Consider the following 14,843-nt stretch of genomic DNA (forward strand, 5'->3'; position numbering starts at 1 on the left):
TTCTACAATTAGAAACGCCATATCAGTTTTTTTCGTATTTCTTTACTGATGAAATTGTAGATCATATTCGCGATCAAACAAATATTTATAGCGTGCAAAAAGATCCAAATAAGCCCATAAACATCGAAGCCATAGACGTTCGGCAATTTGTTGGCGTTGTTTTGTACACGTCAGTTGTACGTATATTGAACGTAAGAAATTACTGGTCCGATAAAATGGGCATAACTATAATAAAAGAAACTATGCCATTGAAAAAATTTGAACGTTTGCGGCAAACTTTCCATTTCAATGACAACTCTAAGATGTTGCCTTATACCCAGCCAGGAAGTGATAGGCTTTATAAAGTTAGACCGCTTATTGAAAAGCTCAATAAGCGCTTTTCGACGGTGGTACTAGAGAGGTACTTGGCTGTTGATGAGCAGATGTGCTCAACTAAGGCCAGGAGCATTTTGAAGCAATATATGCCAGCCAAGCCTCATAAATGGGGCTTCAAGTTGTTTATTTTGTGTGGCGTTAGTGGTTTTGGCTACAACTTTGAAATTTACAGTGGCCAAGAAAATATTTTAGAAGAAGGCGAGCCGCAATTGGGTGCTTCCTCAAATATAGTAATGCGTTTAGCGAGGAAAATACCAAATAATAGCAATTACAGGCTGTATTTCGACAACTATTATACCTCCTTACCTCTTATCGAACATTTGGCGAGAAGAGGTATTCACAGTCTTGGTACAGTGAGAAAAAATAGAATCCCCAATTGTAAGCTACCGGATGAGTCTTTTTTTAGAAAACAACCAAGGGGTACTTCAGTGGAGTTTGTTGGCGACCACAATGGGATTCAACAACCGCTTGGAAAGACAATAAAATCGTTTCCCTTCCGTCAAATTTCGCAGGTAAGAACCCTACATCTAATGTCCAGCGATATGACAGAGTGAATAAAGTCCATATATCAGTTGAACGACCATTTGTTGTAGCCGAGTACAACCGCCACATGGGCGGGGTGGATCTGATGGACAGTATTATTGCAAGGCACAAGATATTACTAAGAAGTAAATTTTGGTATATGCGTCTGTTTTACCACCTTCTGGACATGGTTATGGCAAATGCTTGGCTACTTTATCGCCGTGTCAACAAACAAGCTGGCCGGTCTGAAAATTTGAGCGCCGCCGACTTTCGAATGGAAGTAGCTGAATCACTGTGTAAGGTGGGCATGAAACAAAGGGCGAGTAAAAGGACATCTGATGTTGAACAAGGTCTTCAAGCTAAAAAAAAAGAAAGGCCCTGCTCAACACGCACCGCCGAAAGAGGTTCGACTTGATCAAACAAGTCATTGGCCAATATGGGGAGAAAAAAGAATACGCTGTAAAATGCCAAATTGTACTGGATTTACACAAACATTATGCGAAAAATGTGGAGTAGGCTTATGCAACAATAAAACGAATAATTGTTTCAAAGATTTCCATTGCAAGTAATTTGTTAAAAAGGGGAATTGAAAGTGCAATGTTGCATACCTGCAACATTTGAATTTTGTTAATAAACATAAAAAAATTAAAGTTTTTTTTTTTTTTAATTATTTTTCCTCGTATTATAACTATTTTGTACGTCTTTTGTGAAAATTTTAACAAAAGCTGAGTCATTGCGCTACGAAGGGTTAAGGGTTCATTGGTTCCATAGTTAACCCTATGAAAAGGAACATAAAATAAACGATTATATCGTAAGGTACGATTTGGAACGTGAAAACCCACTAACGAACGTAAATCAGGGCAACTGATTTTATAATTAATTAAATCGCTTACAAACATGACATCAACAAATTTACGGCGTGTTTCCAAGGATTAAATGCCTAATAACAGACACCTCGTTTTATATGATGGCATGTCGACATTCCATCGTAAAATCCGGATTGCTGTTCTAGTGAAGCGTTTCTGTATTCTTTCAATTCTTTTAGCATGAGCAGCATACAAAGGATTCCATATAGGAGAGTAGTATTCTAATATTGATCGTACATAACAAAAATATAAAGATCTTAAAGTAAAAGGATCTGAGAAGTTTTTAGCATTCCTTGAAATAAAACCGAGCATTGAACTGGCCTTAGAAATGATGTAATCGTTGCAAAACGTGAGTCTTAAATCAACGATCACACCCAAATTTTTTTTTTCTGAAACCTTGAACAGAGCAAATCTATTTATTTCGTAGGAAAACAATATTGGAGACATACCACGGTAAAACATCATACTATGACATTTAGAAACGTTCAAATGTAGATCGTTATTGGTACACCAAGATCGTTTTGAAGTTTTGTACAATCCGCTATAGATTTAACACGTAAGAACAGCTTAAGGTCGTCTGCATACATTAAACAAAGACTATTACTCAAAACATTTGAATTATCATTTATAAATAAGAGAAAGAGAAGGGGTCCTAAATGACTCCCTTGGGAAACACCGGAAGTTACAACAATCGGGTTCGATTTGACGTTGTTAACACGAACGTATTGAACTCTACCTGTAAGATATGAATTGACCAAACCTTAAAGATACATACATTCTGAGACCAAAGATGATAGGAAATTTTGTTTTGCGGTATGGAAATTCATAGCATACTTACAAAACTAAGATATTGTTAAAATATCCGAAACTGAAGTCAGAAAAGAAAATGATTATTATCATCATCGGCTTAAAAATCGGGATCCTGACCTCATACAACAAGTCTCTATTTATGCCACCCAGTTACGCACACCAAAGCTTCGAGCGTCCTAGTCTACGTAATTTCTCCAGCGTAAGCATGTTCTGCCACTCGCTCGCCTACCATAAAATGTTCTACAAATTACTTTGCGAATTGGTTCCACTTCATTCATACGAGCTAAGTGTCTATTCTTGATTGTAGCGTTTCCGCAATCGTAATTCCTTACATAAGGAGCCAACAACAAACTTCCTCTAAAACGCGCCTAAGTGGTCGGAGCGGAGTGTAAGTACTGGCAGAACCATCGTCTTGTACAGCAGTTGCTTTGAAGTTATGGTAAGGTTTCTGAATTTAAAATGGTAAGCTTTCTGAATTTAAAAAGCTTTGTCAGAGTAAAGTAGGCTGTTGGCTTTGAGCAACCGCTTGCGCATTTCTAATTAAAAAAAATGTTGTCCCTGATATATCGATAAGGAATATATCTTTAAAGTTCGTGGGTCTTCAACTTGCGCCTTCGTGTAATAGTATCAAGTCACGATTTCAGCTTCGCTCTGGACCCTTATTGACATTATTCTGTGAAATAGCATGCATACATCGTCTACATACGAGTATATAATATGTTTTAGGTATGTTGTCAGAGTGCATCTTATTCCTGCATTTCCTGTCAAGGCCGCCCGCAGCACGTCACTGATCACCAATAAGAAAAGAATTGGTTACAGTATGTAACTCTGCCTGACTCCACTTTGGACTTCAAACTTCTCCGACAGTCTAATTCTGTAAGATGGACATTAAGACCCATTTTAAGTCACCTTGATAATAGAGATGAAATCCTCCGCAAACGCCAAGAAAGATAAACTCACTGTTGACGCTGTCAAAATCTTTTCAAAATGAATAAACCGCAGACGAAGTGGTGATCGACGCACTGTTCAATGACAATCCGCAAGGTGCTGATGTGATCAATGCATGATAAACCACTACGGAATCCTGCTTGTTCAGCATCGAGTTTTTCTTCGAGGTGTTCTATCACACATTCTAAGATAATCTTGCTACTTTTTTTCGACTGCAGGAAAAACGCAAAAAGTTCTAAAATTTTCTCTTTTCATCAGATCTAATTTTTTGGAAATTTGACCGTCAAATACAAGAAGTAATTGAATAAGAATCAAACTCCACTATTTCAGACCTTGATATTGATCAACTTATTGTTTGTATAAAAACAGGTGAATCTGAATTATCTCCAAAGAGTAATTTAGGTTGACCCATCACAAAAACAGGAAAAATTAGGCATACAAATTTTATAAATTTGATAAAAATAATTTTGAACTTCGCACAAACTACCTAAATCTTCAACGAGAAATTACATTTTTTCTATTGAATGTGACCTCTAATAAAATGCCAATCGTTTTTGGAACTTTATAAGCTCAAGGCGTAAATCAAGCGGATTACCTAGGAGTATGAGGTATCAAAATACAATTATTAATGATATATGTAGCTATAACTTCTAATTTATTCGCTGACTATTTTCAATCGGTTTACTCTTTAGATACTCCCCTATCCTGAAACTACCGTATATGAGTAGTTTGGTCAATATAGTTTCTTTTGTTTTTAGTCCTTTTGAAGTAGAAGAGGTTTTATCTAAATTAGATGCTAATAAAAGTGAATCCCGGATTTTTAATCTGTCAATAGCCAAAGGGCAATTCTTAGATTGTTGGAATGTTTCATTCTTATCACCAATTTTCAACCAAGGTGTACAAAAATTAGCCATAAAATGTCCTTCATCTCATACGTTGCGAAGAGTATTAATGATAGAACAATAAAATGTTTTCTAATTTTGTGATTCATGGTCGTTTTAATTACCATGCTTATAACTTAAATATCTGTACCTATTTATGTCCACCAATGTGAAGCCGGGACGGGCCGCTAGTAAGCAATAACATTATTACAAATATGGAAAAAGGGTTCAAACAGATATTATTTTCACAGATTTTGCAAAGCCATTTGACAGGGTTAACCATCAAATCTTAATAAACAAACTAACATCTCTAGGTATTCACTCTTCCCTACTAAAGTGGCTTGAATCATATTTAGCTGGTAATATTTAAATTGTAAAATTTGATAGCTCACTCTCGAAATATATCTCGGTCCCATCTTGTGATGCACAAGGAAGCCATTTAGGTCTTACTCTAGCGTAAGATTTCTTGTCAAGCCGACTGTGTCCTTCTTTTGGAAGACCTGTTAAGGCTCGATAATTGGTGCAAGCTAAATCACCTATTGTTAAATGCTTCTAAATGTCAAGTCTTGTCGTGTTTCTGAAATTCTAATCCCATAGTGTTTAATTATACTATCAACCATGCAAATTAAGAGCTTGTAACAAGAAAGAAGGATCTAGGAGTAATCTTAGATACAAAACTTTCCTTCTTACCGCACTATGATTATATCATTAACAGAGCAAATCAAATGCTTGGTTTTTAAAAAAAAAAGAAACACTGAGGAATTCTCAGATTCATATACCTTTAAATCTCTGTACAATTCACTGGTAAGGTCAGTTCTTGAATGTTGTAGCATTATTTGGAACCCTTGTTTCAATAATTCAATAGACAGAATTGAAAAAGTTCAGAAACTTTTTGTAAGCTAAACTGGAGGATTGTAACGCCTTCTTATTATACTTGATGTTTATTATTTGGTAAGCAATCTCTTTATGATTTCATATCAATTGTCCTCCTCTACGAAGACTAGTTAATTGTGTAAATGTACCCTCTAGAACTACACGCTACCAGTTTCATTTTTATGAGCAGTTTTATCGTACAAATAATGACAGGAATGACCCCAATTAAGCGTTGCACCAGGGAAATGAATATAATTTGCAATAGGATTGATTTTAATCTTGATGTTTCGAGAGAATCATTTAAAAAAAGTTTTACATAATATTTAAACTGTATCCTCCTAAAAAAATTTAAGACTTAATCTTTTTTTTATCATAAAGTTGTAGTTATTAATTGTAAAATATAAATAAAAAATGTAATTTATAGTAATATTTTTGCCCCCCAATATCTGTCCCATATTCGACGTTCTTTGTAATTTGTATTAATATTTATCCGTCTGATTGCCTAGTACACTTACCTACTTCGCTACGACAGTTTTTAGATTCTCAAACTTACTGTTGGGATGTAGATCTTATCTTCAGAGACAATGTGTTATTATATACACTGCGTCAAAAATGTATACTCTCTATTTTCGTTAAACTGTGTTGTACCAAGGAAACTAAACATTTTGAAGCTCTTGTTATGTGTCACCAAAAATCCGATAAGATGTTTAAGTTTCCTGAGGCAATGTAAAACATTGTACAACAAATCCCAATTTTGATTTTAACTCCCATATCTAGGCTGATGGTACAATAACGTCCTTAAGTCTTTTAGACAGTATTCAAAAAAGAGCTTGTGATGCTTTTTTGCACAAGGCTGAGGTAGACAAGACAGGACAGGACAGGACATATGTCCAAACTTCTTCCTAAAGAAAGCAAAAAAAGTTGGGTTTAGAGTTTTCAAAAACCCGATTTGCAACCAACTTTATGTTCTCTAACTCGTGTAAATTCGTATAACTTATATAAGAAGATATTTCAAAAACTTTATTTTCCTTACCACTAAAACTAACAATTTACTGCATAGGTAAGGTATGCTTGACAAATTATTTATAGAGATAGAATAACACGGTGGTACCCGTGGCATGATGGTTAGTGCGTTGGACTGTCATGCTAGAGGTCTTGGGTTCGATCCCTACCTCTGCCATCTAAAGTCTTTTCACGGGTACTGCCTCTTGCGAGGAATTGACAAATTCTCCAAGAGTAACTATTGTCATGAAAAAGTGCTTTCTCAAAATTAGCCGTTCGGAGTCGGCATATAAACTGTAGGTCCCCTCCATTCCTGACAACATTACTCGCACACAGGAATGGTTGAGAGTTGTAAGTCACTAGGCCTTGGTTCTCAACGGACTGTCGCGCCACCCAATTTATTTATTTATTTTTTAGAATAACACGGTACTTCATATTAGGGTTGTTGCGAATATTCGCATCCGCATCCGCAATTGCGGATTATTCGAAATAATTCCAACATCCACATCCGCATAAAGGGATGCGGAGTTTGTTGCGGATGCGTATGTTTTTTAACGCTATTTTTCAAATTCGAAAAATAGCAATAGCACGGCATACTATATCATGATCAATAAAAAAAACCCTTTTACCCTTAGTAAAAATTTTAAATTCAAAAATCTCGGTCTCAAGTAGGCGACGACAAAAGCAACAACCAATTTTGCCAGAAGAGTGAAAATAATTGAAAGCTGCCTTGAACTACTCAAACCTTTTGAAGAAGCTACTCGTGAAATGAGCAGCTCTCAGGCACTTATATCATCTGTGATTCCTATAATTCAAATGCTTAAGGAAAAACTTGATGAAAACTTATCTCAACATACTTAGACCCTCGCTATAAGCATACATTTTTCAATCCCATCACCGAGGAAAGAATAAAAGATCCATTAAGCACCAGTTCTCCTACGTTGTTGCCACCAAATGCAAACAACACAAAAAAGAAGAAGATGGATGAGACTTTACATTTGGAACCAGGAATATCCGGTTGAAGTTACAAGGCTTGCTTCAGAAGCCATATGGCAATGATGCTAGATTCATCAACTGAAGACGAAGTCCCGAAGCACTTCTCCGAAGGGAGTTAGCATGTTACCGAAATAAAAAAAGACTAGAATTGGATAATAATCCACTTTAAAAGGCTCTCCAAAGTTGTACTGAGGTATTTATCACCTCCACCAGCCAGTCTTCCCAGCGAACTACTTATTAGTGGAGCTGGATTAATAAGTAACAGATAACAGTTTGCGAAGGATGCAATCTTGCTTTTCATTAAATATAACTCACCCATTTTTAAATTTAATTATTAAACGCAAAGATAATAATCAATAAAATGTTCCTTTATTTACGGACTTAAAATTGTTTTTATTTAATAAATTCTAAAATCCGCATCCGCGGATGTGAGTCTCAAAAATTGTCATTCCGCAAAATTTGTACATCCGCAACAACCCTGCTTCATATGATCTTATAATAGAATGCTTTCGGTGATACAAAAAAAAATTAATCCTGTTCCTAACAAAGGTTAGCGAATGACAAGCGGAGCACTAGCCGACGCTAGGCTTGGGCGTCTATGTTCTCATATATAGAGACGTCGGAATAATCAGTTGAGATTGCGTTCCCTGTCCCTAGCAGCATACTAGAAAATAATCAGTCGGCCTATGCATTGTCCGTCGTACACTTAGAAGAAGTCTAGTTTTCCTTAGTGTTCCAGACAGAAAATTAGAAGCCAATTGGTTTTTTGCGTAACAGGTCAATCTATGTCCGTTTAGTAGCGCCCTTGCAAGAAGGCAGCCAAAGATTAATCGGTTAAGGGAAAAATGTCCTGTCCTTAGCAGCAAATCAGAGATTAACGGCACACTTAGAAAAAGTGAATGTCGGAATAAGCCAGGGAAAAGAAGAAGGTATTGCTCGTACAGTTTAAAAAAAAAAACATTTAAAAAACATATTTTTATAAAAACGTACTGCAACAAAAAACAAAACCACTGATTGCTTCACTGTCCTCCTCCAAACTACCCTCGACTCCATGTAGCCGACCAAAAAATCGATATCTCATTTCCACCACACCATAAACTCTCTCTCTTTTGTTACCACTACTTCCAACTGCCAGACTACCCCCATTTAGTTCAGTTGTTTCACAAGTTCCATTTTCAGTCAGTTCTCAGTTCTTCGTCGTATTCACTTGCACAAAAAAGGATAATTTCACTGATGTGGTGCACAGTCATAGACTTCTGGAAAAATATAAAATAATTAAAAAGACAAAAGGAAAAAACTCATACAACAGGACAAAGGAGAATTTTCCATTAAATTGTGTGATGAAACTGTAAAACAATTATTATTTATAATTATCGGTGTATTGCATTGAATAATATTGTGTACCTTTGTTTTTAATTGGATTTTTAAAGTTCTTGAGATTGGAAAAAAATGAACTTCGTTACAAGGTAATGAACGCATCTGTCAACTACGACAGACTTCGATTTTTCGCAGAAAAAAGACACCTACCTACCTAATTCGCAATTTGTTCTTTTTCTTTCTTTTTCTCTGGTGGATCTACATAATTTGATGTGTGGGCTGCAGATTTAATTAGTGATTCCATAAGGAAGTGCTGACCAAAACAGGAAGAAATAGGACTTCCTATCTGTGAAGTTGAAGAGGAGTTGAGAAAAAAACTTCAAATCAATTCAAGTTTACTTAAGAACACTCTACCCAGCTGGGAAAACAAGTCTGCTGCTAAAGCAATAACATGCGTGGCCTTGGCGAAGACACAACTTTGATTGTCGCCAGTTCTAAGAAATCCAATTTCAATAATAACAATCACAGCCAGAAAAAGTCTGGCAAATACATAATGCAGTCGGCGTCTTCATCATCGACTATTGCCTCAGCATCCTCGTCATCGGGTGGCTCTGGTTCTGGTTCCACGACAACAACGGCGGCAGCGGCAGCGGCGGTGACGGCAGCCATGGTCTCGAATAACAGCAACAATAATTCCAATATGTCTACGACAATTGCCCTGCCAAAGGCTTCGCATGCAAACACAAATGAAGAGATAGCCGGCGGAGTACAGGATACAATTTACTTGTGTAACTTTCGCGTATCGGTGGACGGAGAATGGTTGTGCTTAAAGGAGCTACAGGATCTGGATATCCAGGATGGCGGTAGAAGCAGGAACATGAAGGCAAAGAATCCAATCGATGATAACAATGGTATACATTGTCACAAAGGTTATGAACGTCATGTCGATGTTGCACACGGCTTAAATAGATACGAACGCGATTGGGCTAATTTTTGTAGGTTGCTTTTTTATCTTCTCTATTTTTTACTTTAATTTCTTTTACTTTTTATTTTCTTAGACTTCTTTAAAGAATTATTTTTCCTTAAAATCAGAATCAGCACACACAGCAAACGTCACAATTCACTACAGAAACAAAAAATAATTTCTATTGTTTTTTTCTTTCGTATTCCTATTTTTGAATTTGCACTAAGCTTCTATGGTTTTGATGTTTTTGTTTGTTCCTCAAGAAACGTTTGCAAGGGTGGAAGAATTTATATGTCATCGGGGAAGACGGCTGGCTCGGGTTTGCTTTTGGATTTGGGCATTGAAGCATGAGATTTTGTGACAATAGTGGTTTTTATACGGTCAGCTAAGTGAATATTTAGTGCAAGTTAGTTTTTTGTTTTTCTGGGTTGTCTGTTCTTTAAAACAAAAGACCTAGATTGGACACAGGAGGGACTATAAAGGAAGGTTTTCCAATAAGTTATTTTGATTGAATCGTTTGCTTGTCGTGTAGAAAATGGGTTTAATGGTTTTTGTTTGAGTTGAGCTTAAACGAGACAAGAATATCGAATTTTCTTGTAAAGATATTGGGTTATATAAAGTTCTTGATCTTATATTTCAATTATTTGAATAGCTTCGATTTGTGGGTTATTTCTAGATGAAGTTTTGAAATAGTTTTTCATCTTCTTAAGATCATTTTAAGAATGTTGTAGGTACGTTGAACAATTTATATTGCATAGCTTTGAATCAATGTTTTCACTAACCTTTTTAAATCTTATTTTGCAGCCGTCCTTAAAATAAAGGTCAAAGAATATTTTTTGTGTAAAGACAGGAAAAAAAAATGATTCAACCTAAGTCCACTAATTGCTATAGCTAAACTGTAAAATCCCAACTAAGAGTTCTGAAACTTGTATCATCCTAATAACAAATGCATTTTAATTAAGGACATCTTTTTGAATAAGAAATTATTTATTTTTTTGTTGGACTTTCAAGCAATACCAAATAAGATTCCAGAATTAGTTCATAACAGTACTGGCAAGGGCGGATCCAGACTTTTAATTAGGAGGGGGAGGGTCACGCTCTTTACATATAGACGAGTTTTTACTTACCGCATAAAAATGTTTTTTAAAGGAGGTTAAATAACATAATGTGCATCTTAACCTTAAATGTACACATTTCAAGGCTAAAGTAACAACTTTAGTTATTAAATTATTTTAGGATGCTATTGCCCAGCAAGGTATAGTCTAACTATTTAATTTAGTAGACTTTCTTATTATGAAAGCATTCCAAGATTCTAAAAGTTTTCTAAATATGCCATGTTTAAGAGCGAAACACAATATTTTAGAGGCTTTTTTTTGTTTTCATGGAGAAATTGTTTTGAAACTTTGTTTTCTTCCAAAAAGAATCTATTAATTTTTGTTGGCATTTATATTAATGCGAAAAACGTTTCAAAAATTTCAAAAACCGAGAAAATGAGAAAGAATCTGATATCAAGAAATGTCTGTTTTTTACGTAGTTTTTTCGGACTCAATTTTTGGGAGTCTATTATTACTATCGCTAGCAGTCTGCTTACTCGTAGATTGGAGCTGATGCTTGAAAATATTTTGATCTTGAAGAAGTCAACGAAACTTTGGAATTGTAGAGAGAAAAATGTTTGGTTCTTGAATTTAAGGAAATAAGTGCATTTAAGTATTTTCATAATTTCTCTAAATATAAAATAAAAACAAGCTAAAAAGCTGGGAAGAAACTTTTGTGTTACAGTCAAAAATTACACGTTCCAGAATCTCCTTTCACTTCAGTCCTCAAGAGATACAAAGCTTTTATATAATAGATATGAAATGTGCATTCTGTGCAAAGTGTCACTTTTGATGTTTTTGGGGCATTTATATTCTTGAAATTCGTGTTTAAGTCTCAGTTTTAGAACATCTAAAGCAAATCCACTTCAAAATGTAGATTTCTTTAATTAATGTTGAGATCTTAAAAGTTTTATACAACAGAAAATCAATTTTGAAAGAAATATGTTGCCCGGCTGCAATACCTCCTAAATTCATTTTTACTCAAAAATTTAAATGCCATACAGAAAAATAATGACATTTTCGATCATCAATTTGAAAATTTGACCATCGACAAGAGCTTGCATTGAAAGACAAGATTTGAAAACAAAATAATGGCTTTATGAGGGGTATCCTTCTGGAGCAATACCAAAATGTGGTTTTCTTGTGGAAAGAAAATCTATCGGTACATTTCTGAAAAACTTAGAATTTTTGAATTTAAACTAAAAAATTTGTATGGGGACTCCTGTTATTTTCAGTATTAAAAAATTAAAAAAAAAACGTGTTTAGCTATTCGGCCTAGTTTCAATCTGCACAGTGGTTTAGGCTTTAGGGGCGAGGACAGACAGACGGATAGAATGGTGGACCAACTTTTTTGACTTTTCTTCCATTGTAATGTCATGTTTGATTCGAATTTTTTTACGAGTTTTTATTAGTTGCCATATAAATAGTTCCTATGTGTCGGAAGTAAAAATCACTGCAATGTTCACTATTTATGTGCATACAATTGAAGGCTTGTTTCAGGAATTCAAAGTCAACTTAATATAAACTTGAGGATACTGATTCAAGGTTTCTTTTTAAAAACCTGAATATTTGCTCTTTTTCTTGGAAACAAATTTTATGAAATAGTTTAAGCAAACCACTTTTTGGGGAATGTCGTTAAATTACTAACAAATTTGTACTACAATACTCATATGACCCCCACCATGATCATCTATTGGTAACAATTTGATGAATTTGTGCTAAGTTTTTGGAATAGGGCTGTATGTCATATTTGTATTATGTTCTTGGTCCAGCCCTTAGTTAAAAGTGCTACTTTTTGCAACAAAGGTTATAAAGTATAACAAAAATTTTGTTTTCATATACAAAAAATAAATAATTCAAAATATAATGGGGGTCATATCCATTAACTCAATACGATTAGTTTTGAATTGAAGGGTATTCCTACAAAACTACCAGGGGGGGGGGTTCATGACCCCTATGATCCGCCATTGAGCACTGGTCTTTCTCTTAAAAAGTAAAGCTTAGGCACATGCAGAAAATTTGTGGTTCAGTACTGGCTGTTGCACCTCCTGAGTCTTACGCCATCTATGACATTTTTCCTTAAATTTCATGTCGGATAAGGTTCTTGCAATCTGAACAAATATAAACTTATTGTAACTTTCATTAAACAATGTGTCTGTTTATTATAAAGGGTGGGGCAAATTTATGTTTTTTTTTGTTTAATGCAAGGGCTCATCAGTCTGAACTCTAACTTCCCAGTCCTATTATTTATGAAACATTATGTCGTTCAAGTGGTTGCCTCGTTAATGGTTTTGGACTGTATCTCACGGATTATTAGATGGTCTTGGTCTTAAGTGCTATATTTCGTTTTCGTAGTTTTAGTAAAGCATCGGTCCATCACGGTTCAGCTAAGTATACACGATTGAAAAATCTTTCAATATTGGCCGAAGTGTCAAAAGTCTTCCAATTGGATCCAATAAGGGGACAATTGCTAATTTTACATCAAGTAAAAATTGTCCGTTTATACTATGGACGAACACGAGACGTTGAAACATCGCATAACAGTGTAACATTTGTACCAGGTATTTCGATTAGTTTAAGTTGCAATGAAGTGTAATCTTTCAAACTTGCGATTCCTTCGTCGATTTTTTGATCAATTCAATAATCAATTTGTTCGCCATTGAAAATCGATTCGACTCGAGATAGAAAATCAACTACAATATTATCTGTGCCTTTAATATGAGGAAAATCTTTGGTGAAAAGGCTGATGTAATTCAATTGATTGATTCGCCGAGGAATTTCGACATTTGGTTTTTGTGTAAAGGCAAAAGTTAACGGTTTGTGGTCTATTAAGATTGTACAACTTCTGGTTTCAATACTTACTTAAGGTGGCGCTACAGTCCGGGGCGGACCTAGGCCTCAACTTACTTAACCTTCTGGTTTCAATAAGATGATGGAAATATTGGAGAGCTTTGTACTCTACAAGTAACTCTCTATCGTATGTGCTTTTGGCTTTTTAGGGCTCAGTCATTTTCTTGGAATAGCATCCTAATGGTCTAAGTTCATCATTTACCAGTTCGTGAATTGCAGCGCCCATGCAATAATTACTTGCATCAAAGCAAGAGTTTTGCATTTAAGCTAGGGTGGGCTAAGAGAACTGCGTTTGCCAAATCATGTTTGCATTTTTCGAATGCTTGTTCAGCTTCTGCGTTTCAGTGAATGACGGATTTGTCGTTTCTCTTGTTGCCCTTAATGAGTTTTTGCAATTTTCCCTGAACAAAAGCTACATGCGGAATAGATCTACGATACAAATTCAATATTGCGATAAATCTTTTGAGTTCAAAAGCTAAAGTAGGTTTTTTGAATGATGACAAAGCTTCGATTTTTTCTTTTGTAGGGGCAATGCCATGTTTTGAGTCTCTAAAAAGTTTACTTCAGATTGGTGAATTGGCATTATGATATATTAATTCCCAAAATGTTTTCCCGTAAACGCTGGAGAACAATACGAATATGTTCCAAATGGTCTTTTGGAGTCGATAAAGCGATACAGATGTCATCAATGTACACAATTACGAAATCTAAGTCTTAAAACATTTGATTCATGAATCTTTGAAAGGTTTGTCTAGCGTTACGTAGTCCAAATTCAAACAGACCAAATGGGGTTGTAATGGCCGTTATTTCGCGATCTTCTTTGGCAATTGGTATCTGATTATATACACTTTCCAAACCGATTACTGAAAAAATGGACTTGCCGCTCATTTTATGGGTGTAATTCTGAATATGTGCAATAGGATACCGGTCAGGTATGGTAACACCGTTAAGGCGGCAATAATCACCCCATGATAGCCATTTACCTTTTTATTTTTTGTGATCCATGTAAAGGGGTGTAGCCCATTGACTATTATTTGGTTGGCGGATGTTTTGTTTCAACATGTAATCGAAATCGGCTTTCGCGAGGTTTCAAAAAAATTGGTGGACCCGTTCTTATTATGTGATGCCTTTCTGTTGTTTCTGACGAAGAAATTGAAGCTTTGAATGGTTGTGTTAACTCTTTGTATTGTTCTAACAACGATTTGATAGTTCGTGGCAAATTTTGTGCGAAGGTAAAAATTTGTTCGATTTTTTTATTACATGCAATTCCACTTATCCCAAGTCTTGTTGTGTCGATGAGCTTTTTTCTTCGTAGATCAACCAGCAGTCCGAATTCGTGAATGAA

At 35.3% G+C, this 14,843-nt stretch overlaps 1 protein-coding gene across 5 annotated transcripts in view; it reads left to right on the top strand.

Moving 5' to 3' along the window:
* The window catches only part of LOC129938331 (protein RUFY3), a 75,107-nt gene that overhangs the window by 13,195 nt on the left and 47,069 nt on the right, over positions 1 to 14,843 (top strand). The window contains exons 1-2 of one of the 5 annotated variants that reach the window (XM_056067334.1): positions 8,447 to 8,739; positions 8,876 to 9,585. The exons of 1 other annotated variant lie outside the window; for it this stretch is intronic. In XM_056067334.1, the coding sequence (XP_055923309.1) occupies positions 9,042 to 9,585 (544 nt within the window). In that variant the 5' untranslated portion in view covers positions 8,447 to 8,739; positions 8,876 to 9,041. Of the gene's footprint in view, positions 1 to 8,446; positions 8,740 to 8,875; positions 9,586 to 14,843 lie in introns of those variants that run through there. 3 more of the 5 variants (XM_056049579.1, XM_056056441.1, XM_056063647.1) reach the window with 3 other exon arrangements.

This window comes from Eupeodes corollae, chromosome 1 (genome assembly GCF_945859685.1).
Source record: "Eupeodes corollae chromosome 1, idEupCoro1.1, whole genome shotgun sequence".
Taxonomy (NCBI): domain Eukaryota; kingdom Metazoa; phylum Arthropoda; class Insecta; order Diptera; family Syrphidae; genus Eupeodes; species Eupeodes corollae.